Raw genomic sequence first — 19,485 nt, 5'->3', positions numbered from 1 at the left:
ATTTGTTTAAATTTATCAGCTATGGATTATAGGCAGGTTTAACTCAGTATAGGCCACTTGTCTCCTCATTATGAGAGCACCGGGAGTTCTGGAAGGGTGACACTGAAGGCTGCCTATATGAAGACACAGAGGCAGAGAGTCAGAGCAGTATCTTTTCCTGTAGAATGGGATTGAGGGTCATCTCTATTGAATGGGGATCATAAGCATCAAATGAGCTAATGTATGTAAAGCGGTTTGTAAACCTTAATGCATTATGGACATATCAGCTATTATTATTTTATTATATTAAAAGAGCTAGAGAAACTAGGCTGTATTTTTTTTTTGTGGGGGGAAGAAGAAACAATAGTAGTTCATTTATATATCACTTTCAGTTTCAAAGGATCATAGCTTTTGAGCTGGAAAAGACATTAGAAGTTCTGTAGCCTAGGTGTTCTATCCTAATAACTGCATTTCGGTCTAATTGATTTCTTTTGTAGTCCTACATATTTTTTTTAATGTGGAATGATATCTGGTGTATACCCAGTGTCTCTGATGATGTGTCCCTGTGAGAAGACACTGAGGAGCAAGGGTGTACTGGAAAATGTTGACAACCGTCTCTCCAGAAAAAAAAGAAAAAAGAAAATAAACATATATGCAGCACACACTTTGAAGTTTAATCTGCATTATTAACAATTTCTTTAGTCTAGACAATCAACAAAACAATAAATCAAATTCTGATTTGTAGTGTTTGCCCATTTCCAAGGTGTAAATATTCACACTGAAAATATAACAATCTGCAAGAGCTGGTTCAAGCTGGCTTCAGCAACCCCTGCTGTAGAGCACGATTTCTGCTGATGGGAGAGTGGAAATGATGGAGAATGAAAGTCCCTTAGAGAGATGCATGGTCCATGCATGGATACTTTGTGAGTAGTTCTGGTTGGTTAACCACATGGCGAATGGGAGGGGTTTTCTTTTTGTTTGACTGTGGAGTCCACCAGCTTTACCCTACCACCAAAATGGTCCATGAAACAAACCAAAAAATGGTAAGAACTCCTTATGTAGTCAACCCCCCTCACTTTACAGTTGAGAAAACTAAGGCCTAGAAAAATTAAGTGACTTACCCAATTCGATAAATGTAGCAAGTGGGATAGCCAGCTTTTGAACCCAATTCTCTGACTCCAAATCCAGAGCACTTTGCACTGTACCTCACTGTGTGAGATAAGTGCTACAAGTCTCATTATTCCCATTTTATAGGTGAGGAAGGAGGCTAAATGAGATTAAATAACTCACTCAATATTACACAGTTAACACCCGGCAGAACCAGAACTCATGCATATCCTCTGACTCAAAATTCAGTATACTTTCTCTGTCACTATATCTAACAGATTAACAAGAGACTTACTTCACAGGGAAGACTTGGAAGGAATTACAAGTATAGAGAAGCCACATGAAGTGTCTAATTTCCAAACAAGGAAGCAAGAATGGAAATTTAAGGATTGGTATTGAAGAGATTTATCTTATGTTTTGTTGTATTTCTTTAAGGTAGCATAGGGAGAAACCAACATAAAGAGACAGCTGTATTTGGACAGAAACGTTGCAGTATTTGGCTTTCCTCCCTTCAAAAAAAAAAGCCAATTTTTTCCCCTATGTGATTGTTTTAAACAACAAAGGAATTGAACATAATCTAAAACAGGAGTTAGGCATATGTACTGAATCTATACAGAGTGTGGTGCACAGAAGCCCATGTAATTTTGAGCTCTTAAAAGGAAGAAGGGGCTCTCTCCTTCAATTCTACCCTTCCCCTCCGCCCCCCCCCCCCACACAGGATTTAGAGCTTGACAGCATCTCAAGAATCACATCATCCGACCTTCACATATTGCACATGATAGAACAGAAGAGGAATGATCGCCCCACTGTTGAATAGCCCAGTAAGCAGCCAAGCCTAGACATACACTCAGGTTATTTGACTGTGAATCTGGTGTTCTTTCCAGTATTTTAAGCTGCCTCTTGCATTCCTATTCTCCCCAAATAGAATAGAGATATTCCATTTCTTCCCCCTTTGATGAAAATGGAAAACTGCCCTCTCATTATTTTCCATACAATATGTGCTTCATAAATGCTTATTGATTGACTGACAGACTCATTTATGTACTTACATACCTCCAAAATTCAGGCGTGAAGGTCATACTATGATTGGCTGGTGCCTTTGCTTTTTCTATTCTAGGTCTTTCTTGTGCTATTGATTTGTCAGAGACACCCTCTCTGGGTGGGTCAGAAAGCAAAGGTGAAGAAAGGGCTGGACAACCATGTCAGGCCGTGATATCTTTGGAGCAACTTTGGGGAGCCCCTAAAGGTGAGCGATGCTCCTCATGATGACCATATCCCAATCGTTGTTTAATATTGACCCACTTGTTAACTTACCTCCAGCCTTAGAATCAAAAACTCAGTATTCATTGGCATCAGAATAAAAAACAACAAGCATTTATTAGAAACCTACCATGCACCCCAATCCCATTGAAGCCAGGAGTCATTTGTGGAGCGAGGACTCAACTGCTAGTTTTGCCTAGCTCTATCTCATAGGAGTTTAATAATGAGTACAGAGGAGAGCTGGTCTTCAGATGAAATTGTAGGTGATTCCACAAGAGAGATTTTGATTCAGCACTTGTATCTACCCACCAGTTCTTATGAGAAGAGCCAAATTTGGAAATCTGGTAATAGCCAACACAATACTACTCTGACGGCCAGGTGATTTCATAGGGGCTCAACCTAACATGGTGGCAGCATATGCTACACTTAGATGTCCAAGATATGAAATCATAATTCCCTCAAGAAATCATTTTTGGAACTGAAAGCTTTGTAATTATAATGGCAAAATTGGGCCCTGGAGAAGAGATGAGAAAATGCACATTCCTCCCTTCTTTTTAAAGGTGGGAAGCTATGAGTACAGATTAGTGTATACATTGTTAGACTAAGTCAATGTTCTGGTTTGTTCTGCTAAAGTATTACTTTTCCTTCCTTTTTTCTTTTTTCTTTTATTATAAAGGATGGCTCATGGGGAAGGGGAGGAATTATGTATTTGAAAGTGAAGGTGATGTGAAAAAAGATGCTATTTTTTAAAATTAAAAGAGCTCAGTTTTGTTAAGTAAGTGAAGGGGAGTTCCCTGTTATGACAGGAAACTTCTTTGCACTGAATACTTTCTTGATAAATTTGCAGCTTTTCCCTAAAATGAGTATGAATCCTTCCCTAGGATCTCTGCCACCTAGGTTATTGAGAATAGACAGTATTCTTGATCAAGGTATCCACCTGAGGGGATGGAGAAAAGATTCTATTTCCTTCTGGAACCCCAGTAGCCCCTTTCAGAGACTGTGACATAGCAGAGCTGGAGACTTGAGGGATGGGAAAGCAGAAGCCTGGAAGGAAGCCAAGTCCATCAGTGGGAGTGAGGCCTCCTGTTGAATGAGCCATGGTAACATCACCTTTGGGAGTGTTCAACCATTCAATAATGATTCTTCTTACTTCTATTTCTAGGGAACTTAAGGGTAAGTAGTACCCTTGGGAGGCCTCCCTGGGATAGACACAAAATGCAGCAAGATCTCGGTCCATCAGAGAAGCCCTGTAAAATCAGTCCATTCCTTGAGTGTCCTGAACCGAGACCAACAGCTCCTGGAAGGTGAGCCATGGATTCAAGAATGACCTGCTTTTATACACATGTGTATAACATTCAAAACACAGCCAGTAAAGTGGTGAAGTGAAAGTTAAGCAGTCTACATAGGAAGCTCAATGCTCCTAAGCTCAGTTCCTAAGTTCAGTCAACAGCTGAGCTTGAAATTGGCCTTTCCTTACCAGCAGCCTTATTTTCTCCCCTTAGGGAAACATGGTTTGATTAGAGAAACAGAAATTATACCAGTCCTTTCTCCTTTCCCTTTTTAGCAACTTCAGTCAGCCATGGTACCCAAGGGGAAGTTTATTCGCTATTGGTCATTTTCCACTTTTGGGCTCTGGGTTCTGGTAAGCACTAACTTAAACTTTGAGTATAGGGACTTAAGGAAACAAGAGTGGCATTTTTGTGTAGGACATAGGAGATGTAGCTCAGGCTAAAAACAAACCTACAAGTGTAAGAGGTGGAAAGACATTAGTAATGGATTACCTGACCATAGCTCATTCATAGGTAGAAGGGAAGTCTGGTAGAAGAAAGAAAGAACAAGGTCAAGGTTAGGATTGTGGGATATGGGGTAGAGAGTCAAGCATTCAGCACTATGTAAGCTCCTTGAAGGCAATGGCTGTTTCATGTTTGTATTCCCAGTAGGTGGCTCATAGTAGGCACTTAATACTTATTGAAGATGCTTGAATGAAACAAGCCTTTCTCTGTTGCATATATCTGAGCTTCTCAAGGCCTCCTCTCAGGCAGGTTCTGAATTTATGTCATAGGCACACCAAGGTTTGAGCACTTGTAAATGCCCTCATTTCCAACTCTCAAGGGGGATGAATGAATCTTCAGTTGTTTGATACCTGGAGGCCAGCCCCAGCAATTTAGTTCTTTGTGAGTTCTCTTTCAAATGACTTTAGAATAATTCTTAAATCCCTTCCCTCTTCATTTTGGACTGGGGAGAAAAATGAATAGAAGGAAGTTCTAACCGTTGTATGAGCAAGAAAAGTTGCTTTCTGGGGATTGGTAATGGGATGAGGTGTAGGAAAAGGGACCCTCTAGAATAGAGGTCTCCATTTTAAAAAATTTCCCGCCCATTTGGGGGTGGGGAGAGAAACAAAGAGAAAGAGAGAGAGGGGGGAGGGAGGGAGGGAGACATAGAGAGAGAGAAAAAAAGAGAATCCCCTATGTATGTTTATTTTCTTATTTATAAAGGAGTGATGAGACAGGTAATAGGAAAATCAGAAGAGAGCAGTTTTCCCAACACTACTCTTTCCTGGTTCTCCTTCTACCTGACTGCCTGCTTTTTCTCTTTCTCCTTTGCGGGATCTTCATCCAGCACACCCACATATCTACCAACTCTGTGTGTCCCCCACAGCTTTGTCCTGAGCCCTCTATGCCAGGAGTTCTTAATCTGCAGTCCAAGGACTACTATCTCACTTAGTAATCATCCATCAGTTCCCATGGATTCAGCTGTCATCTTTAAGCAGGTGATTCCCAGATGTACATATCCATCCCTAAGCTCTTTTCTACCTCCAATCACTTCTTGGAATTCTCAATCTTAATGTCTCATAGATATCTCAAACTCAAAATATCAAAAATAGAACTCATTTATCTTCCCCCCAAACTCTCCCATCTTCCCAATATCACTATTAGTGTTGAGGGTAAAACCATTTTCCCATTGATCCAGGCTTGTAATCTCTGCGCTGTCTTCCAATCTTCAAGTTGACCTACAAATCCAATCAACTGCCAAGTAAAATTGCTTCTGCCTTCTCTCAAATAGTTGCCACCCTGGTGCAAGCCCTCATAATGCCATGCCTTGGTGGTTACATTAATCTTCTCAATAGTCTCCTTTCCTCAGTTGTCACCTTTCTCCAGTCCAACCTCCACTGCCATGCCAAAGAGATCCTTCTAAGCACAGGCTTAACCTTGTATCTCCCCCTATTCACTAAATCCCAGTGGCTCCCTATTACCTCTCAAATCAAATATAAAAGCTTCTACTTGGCTTTTAACGTCTTTCACAACCTAGCCCCCTCTTAACTTTTATTTTCTTTCTTTCTTTTTTACATTTCATTCTTCTCTACATTCCAGCCTTCCATGTCTCATCTCCACTGTCTGCACCCCATGACTAGAATGTCCTCTACTTCCTGGCTGATTTGACTAGACTTAGTCAAAATCCCACTTTCTGGAAGAGGCTTTTCCTAGGCCGTTCCTTTATTCTTCTCATCCTCCCCCCCCCCCCCACTTATCATATCTACCCTCCGAAATTCTCTTCTATTTACACTGTATATATTCTAGGTGTATAATTTTTTTTGCATGTTGTCTCCCCCAATAGACTGTGTGAAGCTCGAGGGCAGGAACTATGTTTTGGGCTTTCTTTGGATCCCCAGCACTTTGCACAGTGCCTGGAACATAAAGTGAGTGTAATATGTGCTTGTTGACTTACTGCCTGACTGATTTTATATTTAATAAATAAGTACAACACAAAACATATTAAAATAACAAGATAAAAATGAAATAATATTTGATAGTAAAATCAATAGGCAGCCACTGGTGATTATCATGTAGGAAAGTGACATTCCTTCTATTTAGGAATTTCAGTTTGTCAGTTGTATAGAGGATGGATTGGAGAGGGGACAGACTCCAGGAAGGGAGACTGTTACAATAGTGCAAGATATGTAAGGTGATGAGGGCCTGAAGTGGTCCTTTCCATGTGACTAGAGAAGAAGGGTCACATTTCAGAGATATTACGAAGGTCAAATTAACAAGACTTGACAATTTATTAGATATATAGGGTAAGGAAGTATAAGGAGTCTAGAATGACCTGAGTTGGTAAAGCTGGGTCATTAGAACATTGGTGGTACCATCAATAGTAAAACATTAATAGATAACTTTACGTAAGGGGTGAATTTTGAGAAAAAGATAAACTAATGAGATCTACCACGCAGACTGAGATTCATTCATGCTTCATCACCCTTCAAGATTCATTATGTACCACCAAAATAAAAGGTGGTCATGTAGAACCTGTCCAGGGATGCCTGCTATAGCCACATGGTGACTGAAGGAATTTTGTCTGCCACAGAAGTCAGGATGTGTGTGTGCACATGTATGCATGTGTAGCGGCAGGGGCGGGGAGTGGGGGGAGTAGTGGTGGTTGTTGTCATCTTCTACATTGTCCTCTGAAGTGGAGTGGTTTGGATTTTGCAAAACTACAGGAGGCTGATAATATGTGTATGTGTGTGGAGAAGAGGTGTTTAGTAATGGGGTGGGGGAGGGTGGTGTTACTAGAGACAAGTCCCCTGATTGGCTATGAGAGGATGGGACGGAATCAATCTATCTACTCTCTAATTGGCTAATTAACACCTACAGGAGGAGGGAGGCCCCTGCTTTGGAGGTTGCTGCTCTAGAGTGGTGGATGAAGGAAACATAAGGAAAGGAATTTAATTTGAAGATTTTGTTGTTTTGGTAACCACGCTGTGCTTTCTTTCTATCTAGATCTCTACAGCCACAGAGAGATTGCAGTACCAAGACACTGTGGCCCTGGTCACTTTCGTGCACTTTTGGCTTGAACTATGATACAAGGGTCTCACCTCCAGGGAGGATGCCTGGAGACACCCTAGGAGATGCTCATCTACCTCACTGCTTATGCATTACTTTCCCATCAATACCATCAAAAAGACCCCCAAATCCCAAAACTTACCGAGCCTCTGGCAAATTTCTTTCCTGGCACTCTTGTCAGTGGAGCCTCATGCCAAAGCTTTTTAAGCCCACCTAGGAGGATGCTAGATAAGCAAGCATCCACACCACTCCCTTCCCTTGCCCAGCTTAAAAACTATTTCACCCTCTAAGACTCCCTCCCCCAGCTTTAGAAAGAGGTACCACACCAAGCTGAAGAGGGACATGGAACACTTTTTAATGTCAAGTCAGAGACAACCCCCTCCCTCCCCCAGCCCCGAATCCCACCTTCCCTTATCACATCCAGGACCCCTCCCAGAGGCCTCTCTGCTTTCCAAGCTCCCAGAAAAAGGTGACCTAAAAATGTCATTTTCTTCCATTTCATCCACAAAAAAAGGGAAATAAAAATTAAATTAAATGAACCAAGAGAGTTTAAATTCTCCAGTGGCCACAAGGGTGTAACAGATTCATTCCCACACAGGGCTAAAGCAAGTGGTTACTTTTTTTCTTTCTCTATCTCTCTGTTTTTGTCCCATCAGTTGGTTCTTGTCAGTACACTAGGGGGTAATAGGAAGCATGCCACCTGTGATGGCTTTCACCTCACAGATCCATACCCAGAAAGAGATGCTGCATCTGGTTAGTTTTCTTTTTCATTTGTTTGCTTTTTTTTGACTTTCTATAAATGTCTCCGACATGTAAATAACCCAAGAAAATAAAAAAGGCAGGAATTGATTACACAATTACCAGTAAACTCTATCATCTCTTAGAAGACCAACACACAGCTAACGCCATATACAGCATGCAGTAATGTCTGAGAAAGGACCCTGCAGAGAAAGAAAATGACTAGTACTCTAATAACAAAAATGTGTGTGAATATATATGCATATACATGTGTAATATATATGCATATATATGTATGTATCATTAAAAGAAGCATAGCTGACAAAATCATCATACAATGGAGATCACTCTTTCCATTTCTACACAGTTTGTAGATAGCATAGTTACTGTACGCGTTAAACGCCGAAGTAAGGATGAGAAATCTGTAGCGCTGGTAGAGATGTTGGTTAAATCACTTTTTGGTGGATGTGCAGAATCCTCACCAGTCGGCTAATGCCCGGTGCTATGCTCCACCACTTGTAAACCTAGTTAAGAACACTATTTATCTTTAATGTTTAATAAACATACTTTCTCTTTCACCTCTTTTTGCATGTTTTTGTAAAGTTTTCTTTTGTTTTTGCACTAACAGTTCTAGGTTCATATCAGAAAATATAATTAATAAAATTAATAATGAATCAGAATCCCTTATTATCCATGATGTCCATGTAGTAAAATGAAAAACATGTAACAATATATTTCTTGTTGTGTTTTGCGGGATCATTGTTGTCAATGGGTTGTTTTGCAGATTTTTTTCTTTTGCTTTTTCATCACACATAATGTCTGTGAAGAGGTCCTCCATAGGAACATCTGGGTCTGCACATCTGGATCTACCAGTAGAGTTTAGGACAGCCAACTCAGAAGTCTTCTGTGGTGGATGGGGGACATCAGAATGGGAAGAGCAGCTGACCCTTTGCCCACCATGGAAACAAAGAGGCCACACAATGCAGCGTGCAGGTGGGTCCAAAGCCAGGTATGCACTCATAATTTGGGGCTAAAGAAAAGAAGCAGTTGTGCCTAAATATCTCCAAGGCAATTTCCTTCCCTCCCCATGCCCAGTTGCCCTTTCCCTTAGATTTTTTTTTATCACATTAGGCTTGGTTTATCTTAATTTCATTTAATTCTTAAAAGAAAAAAAAACTTGTATGCTCTTTTTGCTGCTGTTGAGTTGGTGGTTGCAGGTGGTGGAGGCTGCTCCCCAGTGGGGAAGTGACACTCACATCAAAATTTAAGCAACAGATGCAAGATAAGAAGGGGTAAGAGCCAAATGCAACCAGCTCTCCTTGACGTCCCATTGTTCACTTCGCTGACTGCGCCAGGAGCTGTGGGAAAAACAGAGAATGTTTTTAGAACCTTAATTTAAACTGAGAAGGAAATGCCATCACAAACCCACATCTGAGTTCATGAGTTCAAGCTCATACTTGAACATCAGCACCCCCAAATGACCTGTGACCCCTATTGCTCTAACACAGGTTCTGAGACAAGCTTCCGATAAGTCCCACTATTATGTGGGTTGTAAGGGCTGGCCTGAATTTGAATAGCAATTCTTAGGTTTTAGGGATTAGACCTGAGAAGAACCTTAAAGATCACCTAGTCTTCCCCCAAACCCCAATTTCCAGATGAGGAAGCCATGTCAAATTTGGTTGTGCTAACTTGCATTGCTCCTGAGAAATGCTGTCTCTGAAAGCTAAAGGTGTGGGGTTTAGGGAAATTAGTATAAGAATGTTGTAGCTCCCAAAGTCTTAGTATGGTGTCTCCAGTAAAAAAGGAACTAGATTACTTTAAACCTATGTTTCAGAACATTCTGGAACAATTAATGATAAACATCAGAGCCCAAACATGGCCCCATCCCTACTCTCATTTCTGAGAACTCAGACCATCTTAAATGTTCACTTAACCATCCAGCTGTCCAACCTGTTGTCTAGAGAAAGACCTGTTGAAAAGCCAATCTGTCTTCCTGCTGTTGCTGCTGCCACAGTCTGCTCTGAGAGCACACTGTCAATCACCTTTACACAGACCAGGCCACAGGGCTCCACCAGGAACATTTGGCTGCTTCTCCATCTGGAGAAAGCAATGCTGACAGGAAGGCAGGGGCTAACCCATATAGAGAATAAATGCGCCCAAGTCAGCAGAACAGTCAAGACTCTTGCTTTACATTGAAATAACCACCCAAGATGTACTTGGAACAAGGAACAAAAAAGCTGCTACTATAATTTAGGTTCAGCACTGGAGAGGACCAAGTTCCTACTTTAAGTTCCTAAGATGAAAACATGGCTTCGACCCCACAGATTCCCCATGGAGAGAGTGTCAAGTGAGGGAGGGAAAGGGACTGACAATGTAGACCTTACGGTCACCTGATCCTTTCTTCCACCTGTCTCCTTCACACACATACACACACACACACACACACACACACACACACACACACACACACATATCCCAGCCACTCAGAAACATAAACTTGCCAACTACTTCACCTGTTATACCAAGGACGCTCATGAACGTATGGGACTCCCATACATCTATATCGATCTGAGAGTCTAGTTAGTTACTCAAATAATTTGTTACTCAGTGAACCAGGGTAACCTGTTTAGACAGGGACTTCTGCAGTGCTCCCTATTATACCAGAATAAACTCAATCTCCCAAAAGTAAGGACCAAAGACCAAGCTAGTGATCAGGTAAGATACTAAAGGAGTGTACAAGATGAGAGCCCTACTGTTATAAGCATCTGGGACATGTACCTTGGTCAGCGTTAGCCAGACTAGGACCAAGCTGCATATCTGAGTGACTAAGTGTGGAGATTTTTCAAGCTGTGGACCAGCGGCTCTGTCAATCTGATTTCACTTTCAACCTTACTCCTTATAGCAAACCTTCAATCTTTTGAGGAAACTCCATACCCAACAAAGAATACCAGCCTTGCACTACTCCAGAGTCTTATTTGGGATAGTCCAGGAACCAAGGACTTAGCAATTAGAGACTCTTCCTGTTGAAATCAACATATAATAATATCCCATTTGATAATCACACTATCAATGTATGATAGGTAGTAAAGAAAAAAATCATTATTCTCATTTTACAGATGAAAATATTAGGGCCCAGTGTGGTTAAGTGATTTACCCAGATTGACTTTGCTATTAAGTGGTTGAACTGACCACAAACCAATCAATTGATCAGTCAGCATATATTTGTTAAGTCCCTACGATGGTGCCAAACACTGTGCTAAGTGCTGAGTTCACAAAAAGAGGCAAAAGACCACCCCTGTCCTCACGGAGCTTACTACAATCTTACAGTCTAATAGAAATCCATTCTTTCCATCACAACACATCTGCCTCACCCTCTGGCACCTTCTTTGGTTCTCCATTCTGCAGAAAGGACAGCATGAAGCATTTTTCACAAAGTCCCTATAGGTATAGAGGCATATTGCCCCCCCAGCAGGCAACTAATTTTGTGTGGACCTATGGTTTCAGTGCTGTGGGGAAGTACCACTTTGGAAAGACTCCAAAAAAAAAAGAGATGAATAACTTTTCTGTAGTGTATCATCTCAAAGAATTATTGAGGTGTACTGTTCAGCGACTTGCCTACGAGCACTCAACTTTTATGTATCAGGAGCAGGACTTGAAGCAAGGTCTTCCTAACACTAAGGCCAGCCTTCTATCTCCTGTGCTACATGGCCTCAGATATTTTCTGGAAACATTGCCCAGAGATCAAACCCCAATTTACTTATGTTGTAGTTTTGGCGATGTAATGATCATCAATTTTGATTAATCCTCAATTGGTAGTGGCTCTTAATGCTTGAGTGACCCAGGGGCTTCTATTTTAAGAAGTCCTGCCATGCATCCTTCAGAACTTCTACAACTTAACTGTGTACATCTTCCTGCATCTTTGTAGAGTGAGTTTGGATTATCATATATCAGATTTTTGTAAAGTGTAGCACATATCCATTGTAGCTCTGAGGCAACTCTATTCCACCAAAATAAGGTCCACTTTACACACTCAGAAAAGAATGCCTGGAAATTAGACCCTGAAGTGAAGTTTTCTGAGTTTTTCATGTTTAGGAAACCAGTCTAATGAGATTGAGGAAAGACTTCAACTATCTGGACATAAACTACAGTTCTTGTTCTGATAAAAGCAGAACCAATGATACATTTTTGAGTTATCAATAATTTTATTCACAAACAGGTAGAGCAAGAAGTACTACTTAAGATGTAATTCCTACAAACAAGAACTATCTGCTGATGTACAGGTGATGGAAATCTTGAGAAAAAGTTGACCAAGTCATTTTAGAATTGGAACATTGGGACACATCCTTTGCAGAGAATAGATTTTGAAGAATTCAGGGAAAGGACAACTAATACCTTAGGACCTAAAATTCTGCAAAAACATGTTGGCTCAAGATGGATGGTATTCCTTCGAGAATACAATCCCAGTGACGCAAATGATTCAAATGAAGAAGGAAAGTAGAAGCTATCTAAAGAGCTTTATATTTTTAAAAAGACATTTACAACGTATGGAAGGTAAGGAAGCCAATGGATGAAGAATTCAAAAGAATATCATTGTTTTGTATTTTTTAGGAATGGCTAAAGCCTAGAATGAGCTAAGACTTAAAATAAATGCTAAACAACAAACAAAAAGGGTTGTTTTTATTGTTGTTGTTGTTGTTGTTATTTTGGTAAACTCAGGTGGAGGTAAAAGGGAAAAAAAGAAGGTATCTAACTTTGCAGGGATATAGAGGAAATTCTTGGACAGTTAGAGATAGGGCTATATAGCATTTAGGCTCCCTTCTATATGTGAATTTCTCAGATATGACCCCTGCTTGTAGTGGATGGGATGATGATGATATACAATAGAGAGAAGGTACAACTGTCCCATTCTTAACTTTGTTTCTTTGTTCTTTACTAAAGAGTAATCTTCTGATCAGAAAGTATTGCAAAAAAGTGTTTTAACAGGGAATTGAGGTTCATATTAGATGAGAAAATGTTTTTTAAAAAGTGTTCCAATCACCAGATGATGGGAAAATGTGCTGATTTTCAAAAGGAGGAAAGGCTGGGGAGAGAGAGAGAGAGAGAGAGAGAGAGAGAGAGAGAGAGAGAGAGAGAGAGAGAGAGAGAGAGAGAGAGAGAGAGAGAGAAAGAATTCTTCATATTCTTAACTGGTAAGCCTAAAAAATTCCTAGCAAAATTTTAGAATGTATTGAAGGCTTGGCTTCTGAACACTCAGAAAGGGAAGCAGTGATCAATAGGAGACAGCATGTGTTCTTCAAAAGCAGGCTGTATCAGAATAAGTGTGTTTTCTAACAGTCATTAGACTGGTAGATCAGGGCATGGGACAGCTAGGCCATGCAACAGATAAAGCACCAGGCCTGGAGTCAGAAAGACCTGAGTTCAAATCTGGCCTCAGGCACTCACTACCTGGGTGTGACCCATGGCAATTCACTTGCCCCTTGTTTGCCTCAGTTTCCTCATCTGTAAAATTAGCTAGAGAAGGAAATGGCAAACCACTCTTGCGTCTTTTCCAGGAAAACCCCAAATGGGGACACAAAGAGTCAGACATGACTGAAATGACTGAACTACAGATCAGGGCACTGGTATCATCATCATCATCATCATCATCATCATATCTAAGTTTCAGGACCATATTTGACAAAATCTCTCAGTGTAGCTTTCTCGGCAAGATAAATACACATACATGCATACATATATATATGTATGTGTGTATGTATATATATATATATATATGTGTGTGTGTATATCTGTCTGTCTGTATATATATATGTATGTATATGTATATATTACAGTTAGGAGAATTCTAAAATAGTTGAAAGTCTAGCACCAAATAGTGGTGTTTAATGTAACTTAGAAAGATATCTAGTAGAGTATTTCCATGGCCTTCTTCTTGTCAGTGACTAGGATAAAGATTTATCTGACATACCTATGAAATTTGTGTATGACAAAAAGTTGGAGAAATAACTAATCTACTGAATGGCAGAGCCATGATGCTAAAATATCTGGACGCCATTCAATAGATCAAATCTACTAACATGAAATTTGGTATGGATAAATGTAATATCTTACTGTTAGATTTTTAAAAATAACTGCACATGGTAGAGACAAAATTTCTATACAACAGTTCACAAAAATAAATCTGGGAGTTTTATTTAAAATTGTAAATTTAGCACGAGACAACTACGTGACATGGCAGTCAAAATCTAATTTGATTGGTGTCTTCATTAATAGAAGCATAGTGTCTGTAACAAGGGAGGTGATAGTGCTATTGTATTCTGAGAGAGATTGTGCTCTGTTCTACACATTATATTTTAAGAAAGATACTGACAAGCTGGATTGTATCCAGAAGAGGACAACAGGATGGTGAGAAGACTATTAACCATGTCACTTGTAACTCAGCTGAAAAAAACTGTCAATGTTTAGTCTAGAAAAGAGGAGACTAGAAAAGAGAGTGCATGATAACTGTCTTCAAGTATTTTAAAGATTGTCATGTGCAAGAGGGAATAAACTTGTTTTGTTTGCCGGAGTATGTATATAGAACTAGGAATAATGAAGGTCTAAAGTCAATATAAGAGAGAAAACAATTTCCTAATAGAACTGTCTAAAAGAGAAATGGACTTCCTTAAGAGGACTAGAGAGCTCCCTATAACCTAAGATCTCCAGTTGGAAGCTGTATGCCCACATGTCAGGGATTGCTGTGGAAGAGATTCCTCCTCCTCAGGCACACATTGGATGATGACCTCTGTCTCTCTTTTGGAACTAATAGGCTCTGATTCCACATACTAGGTATTTATGCATCCTATGGAAAATCCACTCTTTAGGGACCATGAGGATTGGTTTGTTTTTCCTAGATAAATGACACCATGAATGTCTTTGGATTCACCCCTATGATCCTTGCCCAGGCTTGAGGCTGAGAACCATTTCAGAATCCATATGAACACAATATATGGGAGGATGGATTCTATGTCTGCTTCTGACAAAAGCTATTGATCAAGTCTACCATGATTCCATGTACATTGGACAAGTCAGGTTTTAAATATGCCCCACAGAGCAGAATGGCTTAATGGATTGAGTTGCTGAGTGACATTGGTAAAAGGAGTTTCCTCTCTAATAGTTCACCACACCTATCACCTCATAGACCAAAAAGAAAAACAAAACAAATAAAATCCTTCAAAATAACAATGAAATTCCTACAAACATATATTTGGAAGTCATGCCATTGGTAGGGATGAGCTTCTGCCAACAATACCTTTCTTTTTGTATCTTTCTCTGTCTCTTTCTCACACACAAACATACATGCAGACACATGCATGCACTTATGCACACATTCAGCTGAGGCGAAGATTATGCCTCTTGGCCCTTGGCAGTGACAGCCCTTACAACAGTGGATGGGCATGAGAGAATCTATCAGATGAGAAGAGAACATATGGTAACTCCCAGTGCTCCGAATCCTGCCTCTTCCTCTTGCTCCTTTGCTCCTCATGGAGGATTGGCTAGCCTGATGACATCCTCTTTGGGGAAATCCCCCAGCTGTTTGTACAACACAGGAGGGGGCAGCTTGGTTATCATGTAAAGAAGGGCTGAAAACTATGTTTTCAGGCCAGGGAGTCTAACATTGTGGGAGTCAGTTCTTAGGCTGGCAAATGCCCCCCACCAAAGGCATACAATGGCCCAGTGTGGGGTTGCCAGGTGTGCACTCTGGGCTGCTGTTTCCCTTCTATGTTCTCTTTCATTATTATGTCTATCAATGCTCCTTATGGCTCCACTCCCCACTGAAATGTGCCACAGAGTCTGTAGGAAAGAATCTTGACCTGTTGTGTTAAAAAAAACTGTCATAAAGGGGAAAAATTCGGTGTTGTAAAAAATAATAACTTTCTCCAAATTCCCTTAAAAAATTTTCATTTCTACACCAGTTTCCCTGAACTACATTTAACCTGGGCCATCAACACACTCGCCCCTAATCCAACCTTTTTCATTTATCTATAGCTGAAGAAATGCATTAAGCAACAAGGAAAGAGAAAAAGATGTAGAAGGGTCATGATTAAAGTCTAGAACAGAACAGAAGATCTGGAACAGATGATCAGGTTGGGGTGGAGATGGTCATTGTCTTTCAAGTATCTGAAGAATCATCATACGAAAGAGAAATTAGATTCATTCTATTTGGTCCCAAAGAAAAAGATCAGGAATAATGGGAGGAAGTAGCAGAGAGGCAGAGATCATCTCTACATAAAGAAAACTTCCTAAGAGTTAGAGTTGTCTCAAAGAAGGAAGGAACTGTTTCTTTAGTCACTGAGTTTTCCATCACTGGCCATCCTTCAAACAGAGACAGGATGCTTTCTAGTTAGGAGTGTTATAAAAAGAATTCATTTTCAGATGGACATTGGATCTTTTGCAACTCTAAGATTCCGAGTCTGTGATAGACTTTTCTTGGTCCAGGTGAAGTCATTCCATATATTTTCTTGAGGTCATTTCCAACATATTTTGCATACTATCACATTATTCTCTATCAGGCACAGAGCACACACTTCATTGGACAAGCAAGAACAAGTACACCAGATGATGACGGATATTTGGGTGTTCAGAAAATAAGATAAAAAAATACAAAGAGGTTGGCAGACTGTTCTACCCTTTATTTCCGTGACCATTATCAAAATTAATGACTGGAGTTAGCACCATCAAATTTGTCTTTGAAAATAATCAATATAAGACAAGGAAGCCAAATTTCAAGTACACCTGGCTGGTACCTTAGATAGTTCCATGAAAAGGAATTGCCAGAGTTCTATGAATCTCTGAAGCTGGAGCAGTCTCTAATGGTAGCTGGAATATCAGCTCAAACCTTTTTGAGATGATAAAGTTAAGATATCCTTGACAAAAAAATGGATACTCCTCCCTCTTTACTTCTCTCCTTGGGTATTCATCTAGGAGCTACTGCCCTTCCAGATGTAGGGCAATCCCAGGAGACTGACTTTGCACCAACCCAAGTGCTCCATACACATGGTGTTCAACATAAAGCCAGTTGCCAAAAGGTAGTATCTTTCCAGAAGGCAAACTGGCATGTGCCAAGTGACTTTTGAGGCTTTCTCATATTTTCAGAAACAAGGTGTTGGGGGTAGGGACAAAAACAAGAGGGGAGCAATAGTAGCCTTGAAACTACTTAGTATTTTTGTACTGTGAGAACATGACTCACCTAAATTCTTCCTTGCCTGACTTGCATAATGTATGGCATTTTCCCAAGGCCTATTATCCAAGGAGTCAAACCTTGCTCAGAAATATTATGGTTCTAGAGCCTCACATATCTTCTGCTGGATGCAGCTGATGAGCATTTGATATGCCCAGTAGCAAGAGGCTGTGATTTTTCATCCAACTGTGCCTCCTGTCCAGCATGACTCTTAGTATTGCTAATATTATGTTAAGTGTAGTAGCCCACAGATTTTCATTACCAGAGCAGTCAGAATTCTTTACAATGATTATGAGCATCAGTAGCCAACAGGAACATCTGGCAATTATGAGGACCTTAAAAAAGATGTGTTTTAGCCAAGTGACTCACATAAGAAACTCCCTCTTTTTTATCCCCATTCCAATGCCACCCTCCCCACCCCCCACCATCCTTAGATGTGAAAAGAAAGAGGAAAAATGAAAGGGAATCACTGAGAAGCAGCATGCAAAGGCAAGTTTGAGAGGTTTGCTCCAAAGCACTCAGGATTAAGAAAAGAGGGAGATCTTGTGTATAGATCAGATAGGATGGCGCTCTGGCAATACAGGATGACATTAGTGTGGCAAAAGCAGTTAGATTTCTGTGAGAAAGCCAAGGCCAGTCACGGAGCTGGGGAAAGACTGCAGGCATTTCTGAGTAACAAAGAATTCAGAAGTCTGCAGAAGGATTAGTCTCTGTGAGTGCATAGAAAGTATAGGTTCCAGGAAGTGTTTCTACCAGACTGGCTTCTAGGATTAGCTCAGGCACAGAGCAGAAGAAAGGAAGTTGTGCAGAGAAGAGGCTGGAGATAGTTGAAGAGATTTTCCATAACCCCTTCTCCCGAGGCAATGGCTGCCTAAGAAAGAAGCATACTAACCTTTCCAAGGTGTCATGGTTGTAGTTTTCTCTTCTAAAAAATTAAAAACAATCCACTGTTATGGTAGAAAGAGATCATTTTGTCCTCAGACAAGTCCTTTGGGGAAAAGCTTTCCTAAGTCAGATCAGTCTTCTTTTTATCTTGTCTCAAATGTATAGGTAATGAATGATTAACAATATAGCTCTTTTGCACACTCTCCTCAGGTTTCTTGGGAGTAGCCAGATGTTTGGGGGAATGGAGAAATGATGTTAGATGAAAGAGCTTTCTTTCATATTAGACTACTGCGGATATAGGTCTTATCCTATGGCATCTCTTTGTAGTGTGCTAATGATAGGTACCTAACATGTGAGATTCTCTTCTTTTAATGAAGAATATTAGTGGGAGATAGTGAGTTGTTACTGGGAATATGCAGAAGGAATGCTTTGGAGATGCAAAGGCTATTGGTTAGGCTGTGAAGAACCTTTTAATCCCGAGCTAATGTGTTAGGAGAGCCAGGGTGGTTGTATAACCAATGGCTTCAGTGGGGTCAGTACCTGCAGGACTACCTGCTGGCCTAAAGATGCCCTTTCACAGTACACTTGTAACCCTATGCTCTTGAAGCTGTTAATGTAGAGGGGAGAACTAGAAGTTTATAGAAACAAATCTCCCAAGCCTAATCCCTAAGACACAGGGTAAATAGGGATTTTTGGAGTATGTGGGCAGAGGGGAGTGAATGTATGGTGAGGAAGAAGAGTTTCTTTTTTTTTGATCATGTTGGAAATGTGACATTAATAATTAGCAGAGAATCTTCCCTCTGCTTACTTCCAGTGTAATAGTGACTGAATCCATAGGAAGTACCAGAAATGTACCTATTTTGAAGCAGGTAGGTGGCATAAAGGAGTAAGTGTTGGATTCTGAGGCAGAAAAACTTGGGTTTGAATTCTGCCTCAGGCTCACAAGCTTTGTGACCCAGGGCAAGTCAGCCTTTCTGTGCTTTCATTCCTCATCTGAAAAAATGAGGGATTTGGATTTTTTGGCCTTTAAGGACCTTTCTAGCTCTCAATGTAAGAAAGCATTTAAAACAAAAACAAAACAAAGTAAAACAAAAACAAGGTTAACACTGTATTCCAGACTCAAGAAGAAGAGTGAATTGGGGAGAAGACTTACAAGAAATTTGGCTTCTTCTTATTCAGGGTTTTTTTGGCCTAAAAGCTCTAGTTTGAGAGATCACTTGAGAGAAAGGTAAAATTCTTTAGTGTCTACTGAGACTGGGGAAAACATTAATTATTTTTGTCTCTGACTTTCCCTCTAATTGTACTTGGGCTAGTTTAAGTAACAGTATTATAGCTCCATCTGCTAAAAAAGAGTTTTCTTCAGAAAAAAAAAAAACTGTTGCCAGAAAATTCTTCCTTATATCTAACTTAACCTCTTCATGCTATAGTTAAGTCTATTTCTTTTGCTTGAGGTCTCAGCAA

The 19,485-nt window shown here is 40.3% G+C and overlaps 1 protein-coding gene across 5 annotated transcripts in view; it reads right to left on the bottom strand.

The window, feature by feature from the left end:
• Positions 1 to 7,607: 7,607 nt before the first annotated feature.
• The window catches only part of NTM (neurotrimin), a 1,301,011-nt gene continuing 1,289,133 nt past the window's right edge, over positions 7,608 to 19,485 (bottom strand). The window contains exons 8-10 of one of the 5 annotated variants that reach the window (XM_036745225.1): positions 18,032 to 18,064; positions 9,179 to 9,280; positions 7,608 to 8,952 (exon numbers count right to left, since the gene is read on the bottom strand). In XM_036745225.1, the coding sequence (XP_036601120.1) occupies positions 9,180 to 9,280; positions 18,032 to 18,064 (134 nt within the window). In that variant the 3' untranslated portion in view covers positions 7,608 to 8,952; position 9,179. Of the gene's footprint in view, positions 9,281 to 18,031; positions 18,065 to 19,485 lie in introns of all 5 variants that reach the window. The other 4 variants (XM_036745224.1, XM_036745227.1, XM_036745228.1 and 1 more) reach the window with 4 other exon arrangements.

This window comes from Trichosurus vulpecula, chromosome 2 (genome assembly GCF_011100635.1).
Source record: "Trichosurus vulpecula isolate mTriVul1 chromosome 2, mTriVul1.pri, whole genome shotgun sequence".
Classification (NCBI taxonomy): Eukaryota; Metazoa; Chordata; class Mammalia; order Diprotodontia; family Phalangeridae; genus Trichosurus; species Trichosurus vulpecula.
The sequence above is the reverse complement of the archived record's forward strand: the minus strand, read 5'-3'. Positions and strand labels throughout refer to the sequence as shown.